The sequence below is a fragment of the Ruditapes philippinarum genome, unplaced genomic scaffold (genome assembly GCF_026571515.1).
Source record: "Ruditapes philippinarum isolate M1 unplaced genomic scaffold, ASM2657151v2 ctg1505_1_1_1_1, whole genome shotgun sequence".
In the NCBI taxonomy this organism is placed as follows: domain Eukaryota; kingdom Metazoa; phylum Mollusca; class Bivalvia; order Venerida; family Veneridae; genus Ruditapes; species Ruditapes philippinarum.
The window spans coordinates 35205-60004 of record NW_026856412.1 but is presented as its reverse complement, the minus strand read 5'-3'; the positions used below and the strand labels follow the sequence as shown (position 1 = coordinate 60004).

At 32.5% G+C, this 24800-nt stretch overlaps 1 protein-coding gene across 3 annotated transcripts in view; it reads right to left on the bottom strand.

Annotated features, from left to right (window-relative positions):
• LOC132746425 (uncharacterized) overlaps positions 1-22708 on the bottom strand; it is a 56069-nt gene extending 33361 nt beyond the window's left edge. For 2 of the 3 annotated variants that reach the window (XM_060735551.1, XM_060735550.1), the window contains exon 1: positions 22006-22708. In XM_060735551.1, coding sequence (XP_060591534.1) covers positions 22006-22145 — 140 coding nt within the window. In that variant the 5' untranslated portion in view covers positions 22146-22708. Of the gene's footprint in view, positions 1-5925; positions 10084-15885; positions 16272-22005 lie in introns of those variants that run through there. The other variant, XM_060735549.1, reaches the window with a different exon arrangement.
• Positions 22709-24800: the final 2092 nt, after the last annotated feature.

The window sequence follows — 24800 nt, the reverse complement described above, 5'->3', positions numbered from 1 at the left end:
TGATTCTATGTAACAACAAGAGGACCATGATGGCCCTGGATCGCTTACCTTAGCTGCATCTCTAGAAAAAGCCATAATTTGAGTAATGTCACACTGGGTTTGTCATATTTCTACTAAAGCAATATAATTTTTAAAATTTTGTAGATGTTTGCCACCACAAATATCTTATCTAGGCATTGAAAACATAAATGTTCTGTCCTATAATAGTTACATGAGCTTTATCTCTTCGAGTTGTACTTTGAACAAAAAATTTGTTAATTCATTTTTGTTTTACAAAGAGAGTCTTGAATGTATTTTACTATACAAGTCTTTATGAAATAAGTGATCGCCAGGGCGTGGTCAATTTAGACAATAACTTTTGTAAAATATAACAATATCATGCTACATTCCAAATATTTGACCTTAAGACAATTCATTTTTCTGAGGAATCTTTAGAGTTATTTTACAATACTAGTCTTGTATACTATAGTACTCAGTGACCCCGAAGGTATGACTAGTTTTAACTCCAGAGGCATGATATAATTTTTTTGTACAGATTTTGTACACTTTACAATGCAACATGCCAAATATCTAAGCACTGGGCATTGCAGTCTTTAACGCGTTATCCTTTATAATCTTATGTAGACTGAATGACCCCTAGTGTTGCCAAGTTACATGATTTATTTAATTCTTTTAGAGAACCACAGTTATGTTTCATGTCAAATATCTAAGCTCTGACCTGTGCAGTTTCTGAGATTTTCATTTAAAGTTATTTTCATTTACCTGGGACCCACTTATGTATCAGACTGGAAACATTAAATATATAACATATGTAGAGGACCCAAGTATCACTCCTGTGAATTTGGTCAATATCAATCAAGTTGTTTAGGAGATTTAGTTTAAAGAAATTGTTGACAACGGACTACAAACGGCGGACAAACTGCCATCACAAAAGCTCACATTTGAGCACAAAGTGCTCTTGTCAACAAATGAAAACCAAGCACAGTAGTCATTATGATTAAAAAATACTGGTTAGTGCCGGAAGCTAAATATCCACAGTGTAAACTGTTAATTTTTTTTTTTATATTATTGTCCATATAGTTTACGCCAAACTGTATGCCCTTTTGGCCGTTTCAGTGGCCTTAAATTGACATCAGGCCGTTTTTGATACAATAGGTTTGGTTCAAATAAAGTAAAATCAGCTTTATGAATGCCGGAGAAAGTGCGTTGGTTGCTGTACCTTCATTGACCAAAATGTAGGTCATGACTAAAATAGCCAATTTAAAATATACTTCTGATCGTAAGTTCTAAGCAGTATTGTTCAACTTAATTTAAACTCAGGGTGCTATCACACGGACATCAAATTATAGACACACTACACATCACGAACACACAAAAGCCTCTAATTGAAGACAAAAAAATGAGTGTTTATTTTCAAAAAAATATTTGAAATTTTGTTCGAGAGATCGGTAGTTCGAGCCAACCCAGGTTGAAAAATAAGATCGTACATAGAGGCATATACCTGATTGAATGTTACCTTTGTTTTTATCCATCTATATTGTTGTTACATTGTAACAATGATCGATGAATTCAATAAAAATTATACAGTCTTCTTTATCTTATTTGTTATACACAATATAATACAGAGTTTACATTTATCGTGAATCACAATCTAAAAATAGCACAGGCAAGTATCAATCTATTAATAGAGCAAGATTTTATAGCACATGTCAATACACAATTATCGGGAAAAGTCATTTAAAAGTTCTTAATATTTCACAAGCTTTCATATCTTCCCCAGTTCATCATCTTCTTCCGTTTCTGTTGGATTACTTTCGGTTGAGTTCCGTGCCGAAACTAAGTCCTCAATAATGTCTCTATCACATGTTTCACCACATCTCACTCATTTCTTTTAATATCATTAATTACCATTAATATGCGTTTTGTTTGCATCTTAAATAAAAACGGTCGGTAAACAAAACAAACAAATCGATGAGCGAATATCACCTGTCTTTTTGTATAATTCAACCTTAATTGCCTTTATCACAAGGTGTTAAAAACACGAGACGCCGACTGTCACTAATTAGCGGATCGTTCACAGCTTTGAAATTTTTTTGTGTTCGACCGAAAACGTGTGATTTTCACTATATTTCTATTGGAGGGACCGAACAACCTGTTCGAGAGTTCGAGCGATCAGTGTTCGAGCGATCCGAGGTAGAACAATATATGTTATATAGGGAATTCGCCGGGACCGGACGATGAGTTCGAGCGAAGGGAGATGTTCGAGCGATCCGAGTTCGAGCGAACGAAGTTTAACTGTAATACATTATCCAGTATTGTTCTTTATCTCGGCTTTCTGTAACTTATTGGGCGTGTATTTTCTCTTCGGTTTTTCATTCTGCAAATAAACATTATGTATATGTTTCATTTAACAAATTTCTTACAGTCAGTACTATGTCAATTAGTCAATTCTAAAATGGTCTTTCCCTGGAGATAAGTGTTTTGAGCAGGTAAGTGTTGGAAGATTGGATACCCCTTTAACAGATGCTAGTGAGTGTGAGAGATGTTGCATTTTTACATAACTTTTCATGAAGAGAACAATTAAACCAGGTCTGTATATGTGGGTATAAGAGTCTGTAATTTGCATATGTGGATATAAGTGTCTGTAATTTGCATATGTGGGTATAATGTCATTGTTAGAGTTTTTCATGATCGTTTTCCGAGATCAAATAAAGAAATTGTTAATTAACCTTTAACCTGCTGAAGGCGAAAGTGATAAGCCTTTGCCACCAGTATAGAGCCAAGCCAGTATGCACATCCGTTCAGTCTGACCAGGCTCTATACCGTTGGCTGGCCAACTTCAAATTCTTACCTTGATCTACCTTAAATTGATAATGGACTGTTCCAAAATTGAAATTGGAAAAGTCCATTTAGGAAATTCAGCAGGTTTAGGGTTAGCTGATACTGCAGGTACATAAGGCCTGGAATTTGGTATCTACTAGTATTTTGCCGAAAAATGAAGAAAGTACCAATGATTTTATGCACAAGCAGGCACCTCAGTAGATAAACAACCTTTCAGTTACTTACATTATCATGTATATCATTATTAATTATCCTAAAGATATAATAAACATAATTATATTCCTGTACATATGACTGTTTGAGCCTTTAACAACATTCATCTGTCTTAAAGATTAAAGTAATTAATAACATATTGATTTTCAATTAAAAATTGAATTTTTTTGTTTACCTATGCATCCATGCCACATTATTACTTAAATTAGTATTTGTTAAAAAAAACCTTATAAATATTTAAATGCCCATAATGCCTCAGAAATTGTCTCTTTTTAGTTTTTCTTACTGACTAAAGTTACTTACTGACTTATGTTGCTCTGGCATTTAGTGCAGTTATAGTGATGTAGTATTTTTTTATTTTGTATTAAAGTTAAAACATTACTTCATTTAAATAATTACACATTCAGTGCTTTCTTTAGGTCACGTGCATCTAACATGTTTGAAAAAAATATTTAAATGTTATATAAAAAATATATTATAGGCACAAGAAACAAAAACCTTTATAGTATCACTAAACTGTTGTAATGTTTCTTCATATTTCGGTAGTAATGGTTTAACATCTTCTTATGAAATTAGCTTCTCTTACCATATTCTTAAAGTGGAAAAACTGAAAATCGAACAAAATGAAAGTCTTATGAAGTGTATACTATATTGCTTAGTCCTTTTTAGGAATTTGAAAATTGCAGTTTAAGCATTTGTGAAATATAATTATAAATGACTTTTAAAAACTAGAAGTTTGCAAACATTTTAGAGCAACAGATTATATAGCAGCATATTAAATTAGTGTATTACTCCGCTAAAAACGACAACAACACCACCAGCCACAACAACAACAAACAATATTACTATACTGTGTTCAGGCGCGGTGTCATAAATGTTGCCTTAATACACTTCAAGCTCATTTTTCACATAGGTACATATACATAATATTACCAAAACAACTGTACGATTTCTAAATAGTGTTATATGTTCTTGCCGAGGGCCGAGGGAAGTGGGCACCTAGTAGATCTTAGTCTGTACGTGTTAGAGGACAAAACTTTCCATAATTTCTGTGTACTTACTGGCCCTTGAAAGTAAAGTGAACATCATGAAATTATGGAACCAGCCTATATTTTCTTTACAGAACATTGCTTTTTGAAAAGTCGTTTTCGAAAAATTTCATATGAACATATAGGCAAAATTAAAACTGTTCAATAAAATTTCTTAAAATATGATGAACAAGATCAACAAGGAAAGGCGGCATGTTGTAAGAACCTGCCTTAAAACTTGGCATTTTGTTATAATATGATAATAGAAACATTTTAAGCGAAACAAAATAAGGGTTCTCGTCATTGAGTGTTCTGCCTATGAATTTAAGCTTTTTGCGTCATTCAAGGGAAGATAATTCACAATAAAGGTAAACAATATCTTTGTTTTTACTTATTTTCATGTTGTTCACTCCAGAGTAAATGTGCAAAATTTCAAGAACGATAAAAGAGCGGATTGGATTCCTTCCTCTCAAAACCTTTGGCCCTTTTCCATTAAACATGACCTATTTGTATAGAATTCAGACATTCTCAATCCTGAGATCATGGGTTGGAGCGTAACTGGGGTCTCGCTTATATATTTCGTGATATGGTACAGGTAGAACATAGTTCCAGGAAATCGCCTTGAGAGTGGTATAAATAAACTTCAAGTTGTTTTAATAAATGTGTTTCAACTAAGTCAGCTTTCTTCATAAGAAAGCGATACATTTGTATATGTTTATTTCGGAGTAAATATTACACCAGTTTTAGAGAAGGTGGAGACGTATTATGGGAATTAACTCAGATATTGTTGTAATTTATGGATGGGGAGCGTGTGCTATATTCGTTGTTGACTACCCTAAACGGTTAATACATTTTAAAAAATTTCAAAGAGTATTGTATATATAAAATTCAAAAAGAGTATGCATATGAAAACTTTACGGATCATTTGAATAGTGAATACCATTGAATAAGATGACAGAAATAAAATATGTCAGGTGTAAAATGAGGTCACATTCGTCATTTCTATGTTGTTATATTTTCTTGTTCTTCGGAATCATTGATTCTGACACTGCACAAATAGACATGCTATTTAACCTATAACCTACCTAAGCCAAAAGTGATCCCCCTTTGCCATCAGTATAGAGCCAGCCCCGGTTGCTGAAACCGAAAGTAATCAGCCTTTGCCACCAGTTTAGAACCAGGCCAGTTTGCTTAAACTGAAAGTAATCAGCCCTTGCCAAGAACATAGAGCAAACCAGCCTGCTGAAACCGAAAGTGGTCAGCCCTTGCCACCATGTACAGCCAGGCAAGTCAGCTAAAACCAAAAGTGATCAGCCTGTACCGCCAGTGTCTAGCCAGATCAGCCTGCTGAAATCGAAACTGATCAGCCTTTAGTTTATACAGAATATATTGTAGTTCGATTGTGTAGGAAGCTATAAGCTTATAGACACACTTTTGAATCCGTTCCTGGAACCAACCAGTACTGAGCAATGAATGTAAAGTTTCTTGCTCAAGGAAACAACGACTAGCCCTTGGCGGGGTTTGAACCCATGCGGTTAGCGATCATTAGATTACTATTTCGACGCGTTAACCACTCGGCCATGCCGTAACTTGATCAGTCTTTGCCACCAGTAAAGAGAGAATTCTAGCCTTCCAAAACCGAAAATGATCAGTAATTACCGCACATATAAAACCAAGCCAGCCTGCTGGAACCGAAAGTAATCAGCCTTTGCCACGAATATAGAGCCAGACCTGCCTGCACATCCGTAGGGTATGACCAAGCTCTATTCAGTTGGTATTTCATTAAGTTTCAAATGAATTGTTCAATATTTAAAGCAAGGTCAATGCATTAAACAAACACAAATTCAGCAGTTTAAGTGTTATATTTATTGGAGAACCAGAAAAATACATATACAATATTGAAATGAAAAAACGGACAACTTTTGACCGAAGCAAAAGTAACTTTCAAAACATATCTGAAATATCAACACTGTTAAATGTTTACTTTTACCGACAAGTATTGAAATTAATGATTAAATTCTGAAAATCCAAAACATGTTCGGATTATATACTTATTCACAGAGCCACTCATATAATCTTAAACAGATACCTCTGGAGTGTATGAATACATTATACAACAATACGAGTTGTATTCCTTATATTTAAAATACATGATATTTTAAGTGCTGATATACCATCAAACAGAAAATAACTTGACAAAAAGTATGTACAATTTTATTTATAAATTTTAATATAATGTTAAATACTGAAAACATACTGGCTTTACAATGTCAGTACTGGAAATATTGGATTGAGCTGTTCGTAAAACACAGATAATATATAAAAATATATATGCAATTTTATATGATGTCATACTCGACATCTGACCAAAATACATATAACAGACAGACAATAAATTGGTTACTAACATTCATTATTCATATTTCACATGTTTTCCAGTGCCTGACACTTCTTACAGCTTATTATTTCAAATTGGTTTGTCTTAAATACTTCGTTGGTCAGAATATTAGTAAATATATATTATGTGTAAAATTTTGCTATTTTCTTTTAAGAAATCCGTAACATTTTTTTAATGCCAGTGCGTTTCTTGATTAAGTGAATATATTCATTTGATATTATTTATTTACTCATAATGATTCAAAATGCAACAATGATACTATTTGTTATTCGTCTAAATGGACTCGTATTTTGTAAGATGTTACTTTCACATAGATAAACATGTTACCGTACCTAATATGACACCGATTACATATTTCAAATTACATTGTGTTTGAGATATCAGTAAATTGGCAAAATACCCCGCCATTAATAAAGCATTCTGGTATTGTAATGATAAAACACTGATGGCCAATTTCTATATAAACTAATAACGTTCAAAACTATAGAATAAGTGACTTATACATGAATTAGATACTTATTTTCCAAACATTGCGAGGATTAAAATGGCACTGTATAATATACACTATACACGAATGTTCAGTGTTTTTTTCCATATACACCCCATATATATTTAAAGGATTATTGTTTCTCTGTTCATTGTTTCCTAGTATCTTCCACGATATCTTGTTTTGCAGAAAACAAAATAAATGATCTTATTCACAATGACCATGACTTTTTTCCTTCTGTACAGGTTTTTTGGTTTCAATCAAATCATTTTGACGTCCCAAACAAATAAAAATTAGATTGATCTGTTCGTAAAACACATACAACATAAAAGTATATAAGCATATTTTTTATGATTTCATAATCAACATCTGACACAAATACAAATACTGACAATAATTGGTAAATAACATGCATTATTACAGCACGGACAGGCTTATCACTAAAATGATACATAAGAAGAAACAGTTTGAAACTGATAAGGAATTCAAAAAACACAAATAAATTATTAAAATAATAGGCCCACAAAGTATAAGGGCACAGGGAAATGGGAAAGGAGATTCGGGGAAGGGTAGAGGGGGCGGTAAACTAAGCAAATAGAACTAAGGGCAAAGGGGATGATACTTACCATAGACAAGTAACTAACAAGGGATACACACAAAGTCGTCGCCGAAACAGAATGAAACAATAAAGACATACATCTGAGGAACAAAGAGTGGCGCCGCCTTGGAACGGTCAGCAGCATTAGTACTGCTGGGGAGTTTATACCTACTAATGGTACACCAAACCTCACTCGTAGCCCCACCATATTCCTTTAAACGAGACAATGTACATAAAATGAATTCCCGCCAAGTGAAATTCTAACAGTCGTTATGGTTACAAAAGGTGAAATAAGTAAAACACCGAAATGCTTATATAGAAACATATAAAAGATAACCCAATGAACATAACAAAAGTACTCATTGTTTTAAAGGAAGACAGAGCAACAAGAATATCACCTACAACGTCCTGACGAAGCAATGCAGAAGACGCTATCAGTCTAAATATGTGAACCTTTGCGGCATTATTTCTACTTCGTATCTTTAAGGACTTCAGAAAGCATTTCAAAGCATCGTCCTTGCGGTATTCTTGTTCCATACACTGCCCGAGAAGGTTAAGTGCTGTTTCTCTGTGTCCGAGATTTGGTTCATTATCAATGGTTCTGGAAATGTTAGAGAGAGCCCTCTGTTTATCATCTAGTCTTCCTAGACGGGAATATGTCTTGTACTGCAAAAAATAGAGGTAAGGGAGAGAGTCTACAACGGCCATGTCCATCCATTCATTATCTTCACTTCTGTAAGTAAAGTCTTCCTGTGTTGATCTAAACATTTCACGTTGAAGTTCCAATGGACAACAATTTATTTCACATCGTATAAAGCAGACACATAATGCGGTTATATGTTTAAGCAGTGTGAATTCCACATTTGATTCGTAGCATGATCTGTTGAATTCTTTTTTTCTTAGGGCTTTTTTGAAATCGTAACACGTACACATTGGTTCAACAACACTTAGATCATAACGCTCCTCGATATTTTTTAGTATTAATTCTGTCTTCTCAATATCTTCGGCACAATAGAACATTGATGCTAGTTTCAGCCTACGAGATGCTACATCGGTGTCAATTCCTAATGACATAAATGAAATTGCCTTTTTGTATGTTAAATGGTCTAGTTGTTTAATGTTGGAAGATGCAATAATAGTTCCAAGTGTACCACATAACTGTTGTGTTATCAAACGGTAAGCTATTCTATCTATGTTTGTGAAATTGTCATTATGGTGATTTGGCATTAATGTTAAAAGGTTCTGCATCGTTTGTCTTGGTGAATTATCAGACCTTTCACGTAAGAAAATAAAGGCACATTTATTTACAGCCTGAACAGTATCTGTTAGTAAAAACCCAGCAATGTGAGTCGATATAAAATGTGCATCTCTTGGTAGAAACCCGTTTAAACTTGACTGAAGGGATAAACCAAAGTTGTCGCATTCAATTTCGAGCAATGCCCTCCCATTACTTTCGATTACATATCGAAGAGTTTCAAGTATTAACGGCTTTGTTCCAGGAGTAAATCGCTCGCTCATCAAATTGTTTTGTGTGATGAAGAAATGAGGACAGTATTCATTTTGAACACAGTTGTAAAGTGTTGATAAATAAAATGATAGACAAATAAAGATATTATTTTCCTTCCATTCGTCAAATCTTGTATATGAAATACAATGTAACAAAACGGTTTTACATATAAAACTTGAAATAATATCGGAAAACCTTTTAGGAATAAATGTTTTCAAAATCATTTTCATCAAAACATAACATCTGATTTGTGTTAAATTAAGATTTAACATTAAATACCTCTCTGCTAATGATGTGGATATTCTCCATTCAAACACTTCATTGAAACTTCCCTTTTTTCCAACACCAACAACAAAACAGCCTGTGTTCCTACAGAACTGTATCATATCATTTGTAGGCCAATGTCCTTCCATATGCTGATTCAACCAGTGTTGTGGTTGCACTGATCTTGTCTGACAGGGAAAAGCATTAACAATATCCATATAAAAGACTCCAGGAACACGCTGTAAAGAATGAGCAGGGCCGTTTCTTTCCGCTTCAACATGTCTAACAACATTAACGAATGTATTTTTCAACAATATTCTCCCCATTCCGTCTGTATATGAATGATCATTAACTTCAACTTCTTGTGGAAGTGGAGCATCATCTCTTAATATTTGTAAGAAACAATATCCTAAGGAGACATTCTCATCCTGTATCATTAACAGATTTTGTTTACCATATTCCCATTCACTCAAGTCTTGTATAACATTATAAATGTTTATAGAACCAAGCCAATCTGTGTCAGATTGTAATTCTGGTGTTGTTGTACCTTCTATTTGACTACCGATGACGAACCATTTCAAAGCATTACCGTGTAGCTGTTGTGTTAACGAAAATATTGATTCATTCAGAAGCCACATTCTCCTTCTTTTCTTCACCATCTTCTCATTAACGCCCATCACATCCCCACCAACCACTTGAGACAATCTAATTGATAAATTGTGAGCGTAATCTGGTATTCTCGTCATTCTGAAGTAAAACAGAGATTTTTTTTTAGTTCATAAAAATTCTGTATGTCTTAAAATAATACATTAGAAAAATGTTTTTTACGATCAATAAAAAAATAGAGAAAATAAGAATCGCTAAAGAAAGCCCAACAAAGCAAAATTGAAAATGTTGCAGGCTCGGTTTGATTGAGCATGTTTATGGACGGCAAGGTACTGTCAAGTGCAAACTACAGTCTATGTCCGGCTTAAGTAGAATTCAACCTTTTACATAAACTGGTACAATTTTGAATTTTGATACATCCGCACATGTTCATATAGCGGTTATCAGGGTAACTTCAATGTGACACGTAAGTGCGATTTCATGGAAACAGCATGTGGTCTCCAAGTAAAAACAAGGCGTTTGCCGTAGACGAGAAAACAATGGGTGGAACTGAATAACATGGACTTTTGTAAGGGGATCAGAAGTTATGAAACCTGCATATAACAATTATGTATATCAATGCCTAACAATTAATACTTTGATATAAATCCCTGTAAAACTCGGAAGTGATACATTCAAACAATATAATTATAAAGTGTAAACTTTATTAGTGATTTAAATAAAAGCTTATGATTTCAAATAAAAAAGGGAAAAAAGGTTATACGAGGGATGATCAAAAATTAACCGGACTTTGTAAATGATTCTTAACCTGCTAAATGAATTTACATAACAATTCACGGAAAATAAATCGGAATCTATCCCCTAAATGATACAAAAAATACCAACAAGAAATATTAACAAAGAAAAAAGTTATGCTGTTATTGGCATGCACATGTAAAGCAATGCGGCGCACGGTATAACTTTAAAATTGACGTTAACGACGTCGCAAGCGTATTGTCCTTAACGGAGCAGATTTTTACTCATTCACGGAGTAGGCCAATATGTGGTACAGTCATGTTATTGATGCGGCGGATCCCCTGCCTATATATATTTCTGTACAAGTGGGTATCATATTGTATTGTAATAGAATGAATGGTGATAAAGAGCTCCTGTAATGACGCAAACTTCCGTTATTTCCTTCTGTAACTTGATTGTTGAAAAAATCGCCCATGAAATTAACTATATTATGTATTACAAATAATGTAAAATAATGAGCTGAATGATAATGTATCATTCATACGAAAAAATAACAGAATAATACAACTATGAGCAAAATTGTCATTATTTTAAAATAAATAAAACGCATAGCCAATTGGAACAGTGGCTGTTAAATTGTTGACACAATTTCTCCATAAGACTTTTGCGTAAAATAAGAAAATAATTGATACAATTGTAAACCAAGAATACAATACATGTAATTAATGCATTAACTATTATCATTTTTAGATCCTCAGAGTTGACTGCACCGTCCCGTAGTTACTGTCGAACATCGTTGACAATGTCCGCAGTCAATCGACTGTCATTTTTCATCATCTTGGCGATTGACGTCACCAACGTCCTTGAAAATGTCTTTTTTTTTGTCTCTCCCTTTATTGTTTCTATTTCTCTATTATCCTTTCTTAATCTTTTAAGCTAATCAAAAAATATGCTGTGGCTTTCTGGAACTTTTTCCTTGATAGCCATAATCTTTTTCTACGTTTTAAACAGTTTCTCATCTTACATTTGACAAATTTTTCCTATTAATGATTTTCGAGACATTCCAACGACATAGTTTTACCGCGAGTATTTCATTAACATGTGACGTTTGAATTGTTATTGTAAATATAAATATGGTTTAAATGAAGTCATTTTTATTGACAACGTCAAAGATATGGTACATGACGTTTTGGCGTATTTTGAAATCTAAATGTGCCATATTGTAAAATACACGCAGCATAAAGCGCCTCATGTCAAGGCGAATTTACGCACTGCGCCGGGTGTGCGTTACCATGGTTTTTGAATTCGCTGTTACGGACAAGCTTTTTGTGTTATCAGATTAGATATAGTATCAGTTTATAGGTATTGTTTTCCGATTAAGTGTGATATATAACAATAAGTGATAGGATGAAAATTCTTCAATTGCCAGTCACAGTCCGGTTTATTTTTGATCATCCCTCGTATATATGAACCTAAAATTGAAAATTGCTATTGAAATCGAAAGTTGGAATTTCCAATGTTTCACACCTTAATAAGACAGTTTGAATGGTATCAACAAAGTACTAGATATTAAAGGGAGACACAGGCAAAATGTTCGTTTCATCGTTTTAAATTTTTCATTCATTATTATGTAAATTTGCTCAATTTGAAGACAACAGGCAGTCACAGAAACAAAACTTTTCTCCTTCAAAAGAATAAAATGGTGGTTTCCTAACCTGACCTGCGTGGGTCAGGTTAGAGTGTTAAGATTTCACACTTGTTGTCACAGTAAATTCTGGAAACCTTAAAGAACATGTCAAATGAATGGCTTAGACCTGTTTCAATCAAACAATATTCACAATATCTGTTATTGTAATTGTCACATTAATTTTTTCTAAAATACTATTCGATGTTTATGTCAGCGTCTAAAATTCGTTTAACTATATTTACGCATCAACCCCAAAATAAAAAGAATTTATACAGAAATTTATGTTGGGGTTTCAAAAATGTCATTTAAGCATGATTTGAGTACATAAGATCATTCTAATCCTTTTTTGTCATTAATTTGCCTGAGTATTCCTTTAAAACTTCTTTGAGGCGAAATAAACCTTACTTGTAAATTGAATCTTTCGCAAACAATTTAAAAGTTAAAATAGCTCTTTGATGGCTATTTTTAGGAAGTAAAATGTAATGAGATGCCTGAAAATATGTGAAAATAAAATATCGTGTCTATGAACAAATCATAAGCTTTTATTTAAATCACTAATAAAGTTTACACTTTATAATTATATTGTTTGAATGTATCACTTCCGAGTTTTACAGGGATTTATATCAAAGTATTAATTGTTAGGCATTGATATACATAATTGTTATATGCAGGTTTCATAACTTCTGATCCCCTTACAATTGGGTTCAAATGTCCCGGGTCATCTTTAATTTGGTAAATCGGCTAGATTTAATCAATGTAGTTAATCGACAGTTTAATAAAGATCAATATCAAACACTTAATTTATAAATGTTGCGCCGTTCTTGACCAATTTAATTATGAAAATGCTTTCTAATAAACACTAACCTTGACTCAAAAGTGTTCATTTATTTTAAAGAAAGTGTTTAACTACAATAAACATTCAATTATTAAAATATAAAAAATCACTGTAGTGCCGTAATACGTGAGAATTCATTGTAAAAACAAGAGGGCAAAGATGGCTCTGGATTGCTTGTCAGAGAACATACCACTTGAAATGGTTACAATTTCAATAATGTCAGACTGGTTTTGTCAGTTTTTACTAAAGCATCATATTTTTTCAAATATTTATAGATGTTTTTTACTATCAATGATTCATGACCAATATCTAAGCTGTAGGCATAGCAGTTTCACAGAAGACATAAATGTACTTTCCTGTACAAGTTATTTTATGCTGACCAAGCGATCCTCGGGATGGGTCAATTTTGATCACAGGGTCATCACTTAAATAATTTTGTAGACGTCCACAAGGTTTTGTTACATTCAAAATATATTTTAGGATTGTACTTTAACGAAAAATGTGCATTCATTTTTTTACTAAAGAGACTTAAATATATTAAATATATACAAGTCTATGTAAAATTAATGACCACAAGATCGTTTATATTTGCGCACTTTTAAGATGCATAACACTTTATCTTATCTCATTCAACAGGTTCAAGGAGTTGTCATAAAGACATTTTTAGGTTGATGGGGTATGATTTGATAAATGAATAGTCATTAATCTCAACTACGTGCGGTTGTGGAGCATCATCTCTTAATATTTGTAACAAACAATATCATGGTGAGTCATTCTCATCTTGTATCGCTTATCATGTTCCAATTCACTCCAGTCTTGTATCACATTAAATTTGTTCATAGATATAAGACAATCTGCGTCAGAACTTAATCCTTTCATTTGACTACCGAAGAAGAACTCAGGTATGTAGCTGATGAGTAAACATTGTACTTGATTCAATCAGTAGCATTAATCTCATTTTTTTCATCATTATCCTCTCATTTACACAAATCCCATCAATCATATGAGACATTTTAAGTGATAAATTATTAGCGTTATCTGGTAAAACATAAGCCTGCCCGTACATCAAAAAAAAAATAAAATAACTACGTGACTGACCAAAAACAAGACATCAAGACACCCGAAAAGCTGTTATTATTTTCGTCTATTTAGATATTTTGCAACGAAATTGTATAAACATTTACTTGCAAATAATAAAAATAATTATAATGAAAAATAAAGTTATAATAATTTTATACTTCTAAACTTTTGGACCAGTCTATGCGCTCAATAGACTTCATTTCTAGGTGGTCTTTGACCATCCTGGCCCTATAGGGGCGAGAAATATCGTCCATTAGAATGAAATGATCGCCAACTGCTCCAGCATACAACCTAAGCTGGTTGTCTTAGAGGTCGTCCATGCCGTTAATTATACATCATATCATGTTTTATTATATTAATATATTAAATATTCCTTGTGTCAACAGGATGAGCCAGATATATATATATACATATGTATCAAATGCATTTATCTCAAAAATAACTTCGTTTAAAGAAAGTATAAATTAATTCATTTCAAATGAAGTATCCAAACCATATTTAAAGAAACAGTAAACAAACAAACAAAAAAACATTGCATTAGATAATCTTGGTGACCTTAAATAATTCAAACGTTACATGACAACAGAAAAAATAAATAATGTTTAGATAATAAATATTAAGATAGAGATCTGAAAATTCAGAGCTTTATTCCTTGCATGTCTCATTATGAAGACATAGGAAATCGAGCAAAATCCTATTCTAATTATTACTCTATTATAAAATGTGACTTGTATACGTTTTCCTACATTACTTTCATCCATCTTGTTTGCATTGTAATAACATCAATCATATCTTATCAAATATTGAATGTACATTCTAAGAATTGGTGAGAATATAAACCCCTTAGAACTACATTATCAACTAAATTTAACAAACAATAAATAAAAATGTGTCTACGGCACATCCAAAACAAAATTTAAGAATATAGAAATTAATCTGCATTACTACTGTTGTGATTTCTTATAATGTCTTGTGACATCCTGATATTGTATTGAGTCGTGCATTTCACACTTTTATATAAATGTTAACTAATGTTCTTCATCAGGATTCATGCTTTATGAAACTTAATGCTACCTTCCTTTTTAAATAAAAATGTTTATTATATACTTATAAATGAAATATTGAGAAATATTGATGAAATAAAATGCGTATTTTCATTTTCCGTATTTTCACTGTAAAAATTTATTTTTCACTGCAGTGAAACATATTTTCCGTATTTTCACTGGTGTCTTGCCGGACTACTTTCTTTTAAATTCTGCCAGTACACAAAATTTAAGGGAAAGTCTTTAAAATTTTATCGCAACAAAGTGAAAATGTATATAATAAACAGAAAATTCAAGTTTTTTCTATAATTACATGATTTATTTTCATCTTCTGGCATGAAAATTACCATATTTCACTCGTGGCTACCGCCACTCATGAAATATTTATTTTCATACCACTCGATGAAAATAAATCATGTATTTATAGAAAAACTTGAATATCCTCTATATCGTGTCGGGAATAAAAAGGCATAAATAAGCACTTTTCGACAATATCTAATTTTTTAATCCCAAATTATTTTCAAATTCAATATCTCAATACTGACAAGATAAGAAAAATAAACCTCTCTTTATTGTCTTGTCTTCCTCGTTGGTTTGTCTTGTACTGTGAACGAAAAGGAAATGAGGAGACTCCGCCACAGCAAATTGCACTAAAAAGTCCTGACACCTGTAAGCAAATGTCCCTGTATCGATCTTAACAGTTCATGACGAACAATTGTTTTGTTGGTTTGTGTGTTTGTTTCTCTCTGTATTTATACTGGTATTGGTCATATCTCAGTGGTACGTGCACATAACGTAACCGGCTTGTTTTACATAACTACCTAGTAATTGACATTACGCTGCCTGTCAATCAAGCTGGCAGGGTTCACAGAGATAAGTCAATCAACGATCGTTATCAGTTTCATGCTAAGATGCCTGCGAGGTCCACCATTTTCCTGAGACAAGCCACCTGTCAAAGACAATAGTGCAAAAGTAATTTAGATTTATTTTTTAAATTTTCTGTCAATTAGAGCTGTTTAAACGGTATATTAATTAAGTTACCAAGCATTGAGAGATCGTGTAAGATATTTCATTACACAAAAACTCAATAAATTTATACATATGGAAATATCAAATTTTGTAGTAGTTACGATACAATTATTCTGCATTTGAAAATTTTTTTCATTGTCATTATATCTTTTCAAAAACACATATGTAATAAGTTCTAAGAATATCCAAAGGATATATGACATTTTTTCGTTTATAACGTAATGTGTCAATAAAAACGCAGTGGTAAACAAATGCAAATGTAATGAGTAAATACAATAAAAAAATGTATGAAACCATCTAACCTGAATATTTCTATAAAAAGTCAATAGATAAAGATTAAATATTCAAAAAGATCTAAAACTAACACCATCATGTCTGACGCATGTGAAGTTTTTTTTTTAAAGAGAATAACGTTGTATGGGTCGTGAATATTAAATGCATGCAAACAATACGTAATCAAATCGCAAAGACATGCTTTTTTTGTTTTTGTTTTTGTTTGTTTTGAGGTTTACGTCACACCGACACAGTATAGGTCATTTGGCGACGTTCCAGCTTTACTGTTGGAGGAAGACCTCTGTGCATTTTTTCAGGCACGAATGGGCACCTGAGTAGAACCGCCGACGTTCCGTAAGCTAGCTGGATAGCTTCCTCACATGAGAGAATCCAAAGTCCCTGTCGGGATTCGAACCAACAGCGGTGAGGGGCAACAAGGGCATGCAATTTTCTCAAATAATTTAAACAAATCATAAACAAATAAAAAGAGGATATTGAATGAGTGAAGTTTAATACAAAATTTATTGAACGAGTTGAATAAAATCATATTATGCGAGCCTCTGGCGAGCATAATATTGTTTTATTCAACGAGTTCAATAAATTTAGTATTGAATCTACACGAATATAATATTCTATTTATCACATAATATAAAATAAGAACAATAAACTGTAAAAATGAGTAATTTTTCAACGACGCGCCTATAGTGTAACGCTAACATTAGCGCGCTTTAACGCTATGTTTCTATATAGCGCAAATGACGTCACGTCAAAGTGTTATTACACTAGTGTAATATCGTTTTTATTAAATGGCTTTATTACACTCCTGCGCCGCGGTTTATGTGATAAATGTATTATCTAGACTGAATTTCGCACATAAAACCAGGAAAATGATTTTAATTTTCATTGTGTCTCTTAAATGATTTTACTGTTTTTGTTTTGCTACTTCAATTTTAAAATTACACGATCAAAACATAAGAATATTCTTTTCTAAATATAATCTCTCTTTGAATTTGTAAGATATAATGATATTTTGTTCTTTAAGATTTTCATTGAAGTCAACAAGAACTAACACGATCTTTGTAAAACGTTTCATGCGTCATTAATACATGAATGCAGATATTTTCTACTTTTTTGAAATACGGTAATACATCTATACATTGAATAATACTATTCAATAAAACCATTTCAAGCATCAAAATTTTATCCATACAAAAATCATAAAAGGTAAATTCATTGGTAACAAAACTGGCACAAAACAGGTTTGCGAAAATATCGGTACCGTACGTATTTTGTCTTAGGTTCTTACTGGCCGGATCACGTGAATCAGTGGGCGAAGCGATCTCTTCTCTGGCGAAATGTCAGTTACCAATTTCTTCACAAGCGTAGAATCTACAGTGAGTGACAAATGACCGTTTGATCATTATTGTCCGGGATCAATTGTCACGGAGGATCTAACCAGCAACTCATGGCATATTTATCCGATGTTCTCCCAACTGAGCTTAGCAGGTGGACTGCTACCAAACAAGAATGTCACATTTATTTAAGTTAACTTCAGACTTACAATGCTCTATAATCATGACATTTTTATACATTTTTCAAAATCGATTCTGTCCTGGAAGACCGTTTTGTAGTATATGATTTAGATTAAATATAATGAGGACAGAATCCATTTAATGTACAACTGTAAATTATTGAACAAAAAAATGATCGGGAAGTAGGCAAAGGAATTTCTTTCTATGTATTTATTTATTTTAGAATTTAAAATAAATACACATTAAATAACTTCTTCATCTTCAAAAAATGATTATTTACAAGACCTAGAGAAGAAATAAGGACAATGCGTTTATCTTATTTCATAATTTACATTTTATTTGGCAAAAGAAGAGCACATCTCATATCGTTTAGCACTAAGTTTCACAATTCTAATCACAAATATTGAAAAAAAAAACATTTTAAATTCTTTACAAAGAGCATTATTTAAAAATAAATCATGTTTTTAGGTTCATTTAGGTTTACTTCAAATATGTTAAAAGTGTTATACCTTAATATCACTTAGTACATAGAATATACACATAACAAGGACATCAATATATTTAATGCATTTGAATGTGATATTATGCCGTCTCATATGCTAAATACACTTATGTCCTATAAATTCAAAAATGGCATTGTGTAGTCAAACAAAAAGCTCAATACGTTTACATATTGTATGGCGTACTCATACATGAAGCTCAATACATGTATATATATATATATATATATTGGGTAGTCACGCATTACGCTCAATACTTGTATATATGGTATTGCGTAGTCACTCACTATGCTCAATATTCTGCAACCAATTGTATAAACAATTTAATCGCATGGCACATAAAAGGAGCACTTTTCAACAAGACATGGAGTCACACAAAATCTGACGTTTGTCCGCTAAAATTACGTCACGTCGCGATGCATCATGGGTAAAATTACTCCGGTTAAACTTCCAATTTTGCACGGTTATGTTACGGTGGTTAATTAAATTTGTTTATAGAAATGGAATAACCGAGCAGAAAAACTAACCTCGATATATGGCACGGTAACTAACTTACTATGGTATCTTTTAACCATCGTTTATACAATTAGCGTTGATGTTAAAAATACAGCGTATGTAAGCAATGTTTCAATTATCTTTAAAATGTTTGATTTTAGAATAAACATCATTAAACTATGTCCGAGATTTGGTTCAACATCAATGATTCTTGCAATGTTAGACAGAGTCCTCTGTTGTTCATCTTGTCTTCCAAGACCTGAGTATGTCTGCAAGAAATAGAGGTAAGGGAGAATTCTACAACAGCCATGTCCATCAATTTATCACTTCCACGTCGTCTGTCAGCAACTTTTTTCTGTGTTGATCTAAACATTTCATGCTGTAGTTCGGATGGACAACAGTTTATTTCACATCGTATAAAATAGACACACGATGCTGTAATATGTTTAAGCAGTGTGCATTCTTCATTTGATTTGTAGCATACTCTGTTGAATATTTCTCTTCTTGCATATTTTTGAACTCGTTACATCCGCACACTGGTTCAACAACACTCGGATCATAACACTCCTCGAAGTTTTTCAGGATAAGTTCAGTCCTCTCAATATTTCCGCTACAATAAAACACTGATGCTAGTTTCAGTTTACCATATGCTACATCGGAGTCAAGTCCTATTGACATCAATGATAGCGCCTTCTTGTATGAAAAAAGGTCTTGTTGGTTAATGTTAAAACATGCTAGAATAGATCCAAGTGTACTACATAAATATCGTGATATCAAACGGTAAGCTTTTCTATCTATGTTTGTAAAATTCTCTTTATGGTGATTTGACATAAATGCCTTTAGTTTTGGAATCGTAAGTCTTGGTGATAAATCAATCATTTCTATTAAGAGAAGTATGACACTTTGACTTACAGAATTGAATTGGCAGTATTTCTTAATAATTGTCCAACAGTAAGAGTTGGTATAATATGTGAATGTATCGGTACAAAATCGTTTAAACTTGATTGTACATATGGACCAAAGTTGGCGCATTCAATTTTGAGCAATGCCCTTCCATTACTTTCAATTACATATCGAAGAGTTTCAAGAAGAAATGTCACATTGGGCTAGTCATTCTTTACAAAAGCATCATAATTTTGAAAATATTTGTAGATGTTTGCTACTTACAATGATTCATGACAAATATCTAAGCTGTAGCATAACAGTTCCACAGAAGACATAAATGTTCTTTCCTGTACCGGTTAATATAAGGTAAGCGATCCTCGGGATGGGTTAATTTTGATCTAAGATTCACCACTTTCATGAAAATTGTAAATTTAAGAGACTTAAATATATTTTCATATACAAGTGAGTGAACCCGGGGTGAGTTCATATGAGATCGTTCATATTTGCACACTTATGAGATGCAAAACACTGTATCTTAAATGTTAATTGTCCAAGCACAATTCAAATCCACAAATAAGACCATGGTCAGTTCATCAAAATTCACTTTTGACCTAAAATGTCAAGGTCAAGTAAAGATTAAAATCAACATCAATTCGTTTTTTTTCTTTTGTCTATACATTTATTGTTTCCAAGTACAAAGAAAACCATTTATAAATAAGAAAGCTTAAGCCTGTTATAGAGAATAATTTCAAGCAAAATGAAAAATTTGACACTGAAGGTCATTGTCATTTATGAATCAAAGGTTAAGTTTAGTCTGATATACTTGAAGGTCTTGTCAAAAGTACTTAATTTTGGTAACGAATCTGTGATATATTCCCATTTGGAACAAGATAAGCTTATAAATATTTTGATGGACAACACATATAAAATAAACATTTACATTGTGGTTAGCTCAACAGTTTATGGACCTTTTCTAGAAAATAATGACGTAATTTAGCATAGCAAGTGCAATGGATTACGAATGTTTTTCAAATAGATAACTGCGTAAAATAAAAGGAATGTATTGCTTTAAACCCACATTAAGTGCATTAGGTTTCTCTGACTTCCTTTATAAATGTTCGTAATGAATCTTAAGCAAACATTCTATATAATCAAAATCATTTATCACAAGTTTGTGAAATTGTTTTTGACATGTTTTTTTCACCGATATCAGTGAAGTTTAAAGTAAACATACACTTGGCATTTATCTATAGATAAATAGATTTATTTCGGTATAAATTACATGGATATCTAAACAACATGTACGGTACAATACTTTTGACATGTACGGTACAAGTACATGTATTGAACAAAAATGAGAATAGATAATGATATGCACACAAGCACCAGTGATAGCACAAAAAAAACTATAGTAAATTAGTTAGTTATTTAGATTAGTTAATAAAGTAAGTTAAAGGTAAGCTGTGTAAAGTGTGACAGGTAAGTTGGTAGGATGGTAAGTATAGCAAAAAGAAAGTAGGATTAGTTAAAAAAAATGATATAAAACGGAAAATCTTGGTGTAGATACATGTATACAATTATATATAACACATACATTTTTTACAAAATACTGCTTTTTATAAAAAAGTGAAGAAATAATTTTTTTTTTAAAAAATATTCACGAATGAATGAATGATGAATAAATGAATGCATTAATGAATCACATATAGGAATAAATAAACGTAATCATGGATAGAATATTGATAATAAAAATGTAGGCAATATATCATCAGTATTCAATTATTATAAAATGAAATCACGACTATATTTAAAAGATAATAGAATTATTTTTAAGAAATCAGAAACAGCAAATTAAATGAGGATAAGCTAGTTTAAAAGAACTTAATCGACGCTGACTACATTATTTTGTCTTCTTTGATAATATTCTAAACGTTCATGCAAAGTTCTTATTAAACAAAAAGATATTTACCTTTTGTGTTTTTGTCCTTGCAGGGTAAATGTACATGAATTGATGAAATTGTCCTTGCAGAGTAAAAATACATAGATTGATGAAAACTGCACTTGTGTAAATTTTGAAGATTTAAAACGAAAATTGGGAAGTTCGATCATTTTGTACGTGACACACACCACGTATTCATGAAACGGAACTAAACATTAGGTGTCAAAGGTTGATACTCTAATTCCATTTATTTCACATGTCTATACCATGTTTATGTGAATACATTACGGACCGCGTCTTTATTGCTGTCACCCAAGGAATTTGTGGCATTAACAGATTTATTTACTTTACTAAATAAACGACCCCCTTTCGAGACATTTTATCAGGAATACAGATGAACATATACTGTCAGAATATGTAAACTTTTTATCGATTCTGACACTTTATTATAAAACAAGGGTGCCATAGTCACAAAATACGCCCGTTTACGAAAGCTTTAGATGGAGATGGGGGCATTATGGATAAGTGTTATCTAGCAAGCAAGTTTTTATTCTTGGCACTGTGTTGTTAAATGAACCTTAAAACAAATCAGTAGGGAAGATATGCACAGGATGTGTGACCTTGACCTTGGTCGCAGGGACCTGAATTTTATGCACGGCACTCAGCCTCACAATGATGAACATTTGTGCCAAATTATATTGAAATCCCTCTATGCATGTAGAAGTTTTGCTTAGGAGATATGCTCCAGACATTATCTGGATATTTCACCATCTTTAGTGACCTTGACCTTGCATATATTGACCTAAAGTAAATGTGTCACAGCCGTAGTCATGATAATGACCATTTGTGTTACAATCCCTCAATAAATGATGATTAAATCGTCCCTATACACATCTTCATATTTTTATCTTAACTTTGACCTCTATGTGTGACCTTGACCTTCGCTGCAGGGACCTGAATTTTGTGTGCAAAACTCCGCCTCACAATGGTGAACATTTGTGCCAAGTTATATTGAAATCCCTCTATGCATGTGGAAGTTTTGCTCCGGATAAGCGTTTTTCAATGAGCTGTAAGTGTGACCTTGATCTTTGACCTAGAGACCTAGTTCATGTGCGTGACATGGCTTCTCATAATGGTGAATATTTATATGAAATTTCGTTAAAATCCCTCCATGCGTGTAGGAGATATGCTCCGGACAAAATCTGGATATTTCATCATCTTTAGTAACCTTGATCTTGTATATATTGACCTAAATTATATGTATCACAGCCATAGTCTTGATAATGACCATTTGTGTTACAATCCCTCAATAAATGATGACAAAATGGTCCATATACACATCTTCATATTTTTATCTGAACTTTGACCTCTATTTGTGACCTTAACCTTGGCCGCAAGGACCTGAATCTTGTGCGCGACACTCCGCCCCGCAATGGTGAACATTTGTGCCAAGTAATATTGAAATCCCCTCTATACATGTGAAAGTTTTGCTCCGGACAAGCATTTTTCAATGTGCTCTAAGTGTGACCTTGACCTTTGACCTAGAGACCTGATTCATGTGCGCGACACTGCTCCTGATAGTGGTGAACATTTCTATGAAATTTCATTAAAATCCCTCCATACATGTAGGAGATATGCTCCGGACAAAATTGGACGCCGCCCGGATATTTCATCATCTTTAGTGACCTTGACCTTGTATATATTGACCTCAATTATATGTATCACAGCCATACTCTTGATAATGACCATTTGTGTTACAATGCCTCAATAAATGATGCATATCTTGTGTGGTCTTTCGTACTTCATTTTTAAAATGTGTAATCAATGTTTTAAATTATTTGCTTGTGTTGAATAAACTCAATGTTTAATATGACATGAAATATTTTTTTAATAGTTCGCCTGAGTAAAGTCTAAAGTTAACTAACCTGACGTCCTTTAGAATATATATAGCGACATACCTGGCATCATTTACAAGGATTCATTGTTTCCATAAATTACACATACGGCAATTACTTAACTTTGATCATATGTCATTCATAGCAAAACATACGGGTTTCCAGGAATCAATCGATGACGGTAATTAAGTTAATTAAAGAAGACTCAAAGCGCAATTATAACTATTGTCTAAATTCTATTCTGTTTGAATAGTTTTCGTCAGCGCGTTGATCAGCTCCAATTATTCCGGCATCGATTAATATATATGTGTGAATATATTTTATAATGTACAATCGTGACGGATATTTTTCTTCGAAATATAGTAGGTATTTTGATAATGCGTTTCGAATAATACATTCGTATTCATGTTACTAGTAATTTGTAAAGAGATACAAATGGGATCGCCGATCTACTTCAGATAATAACAAATATTCGAATAAATGGTCGTCGCATAACCGGGGTCGGACTGTATAAAATCTCAACGGGTTAAAGGAGTTGTCATAAGGACATCTTTAGGTTGATTGGGTATGATTTGATAAATGATGTCATACATACGCTTATCAGTAAATAAATGCGTAATACAACCCTACATGCTTGATCTTGTGCATTGTACTTCAAACCTGAGCTTGTTATTTTAGAATTCAAAAGTGTACAATGCAGTCAAAATCAATTATAATTTAATTACAATAACAGAACATGGCATAATTTTATTTTGGATTTGTACTCAGTATATCATTACTTCATTCAAGATCCATAATAATTTCGTGAGTTTATAATCTTCGACATTGATTAAAGGCATTCCTTACATTTACATCAAATCTAAAGACAAGTTTAAGTACAGTGTATTTTCTCTATAAAAACTTCCGTTATGAATCCTCGTCAAACGTTAT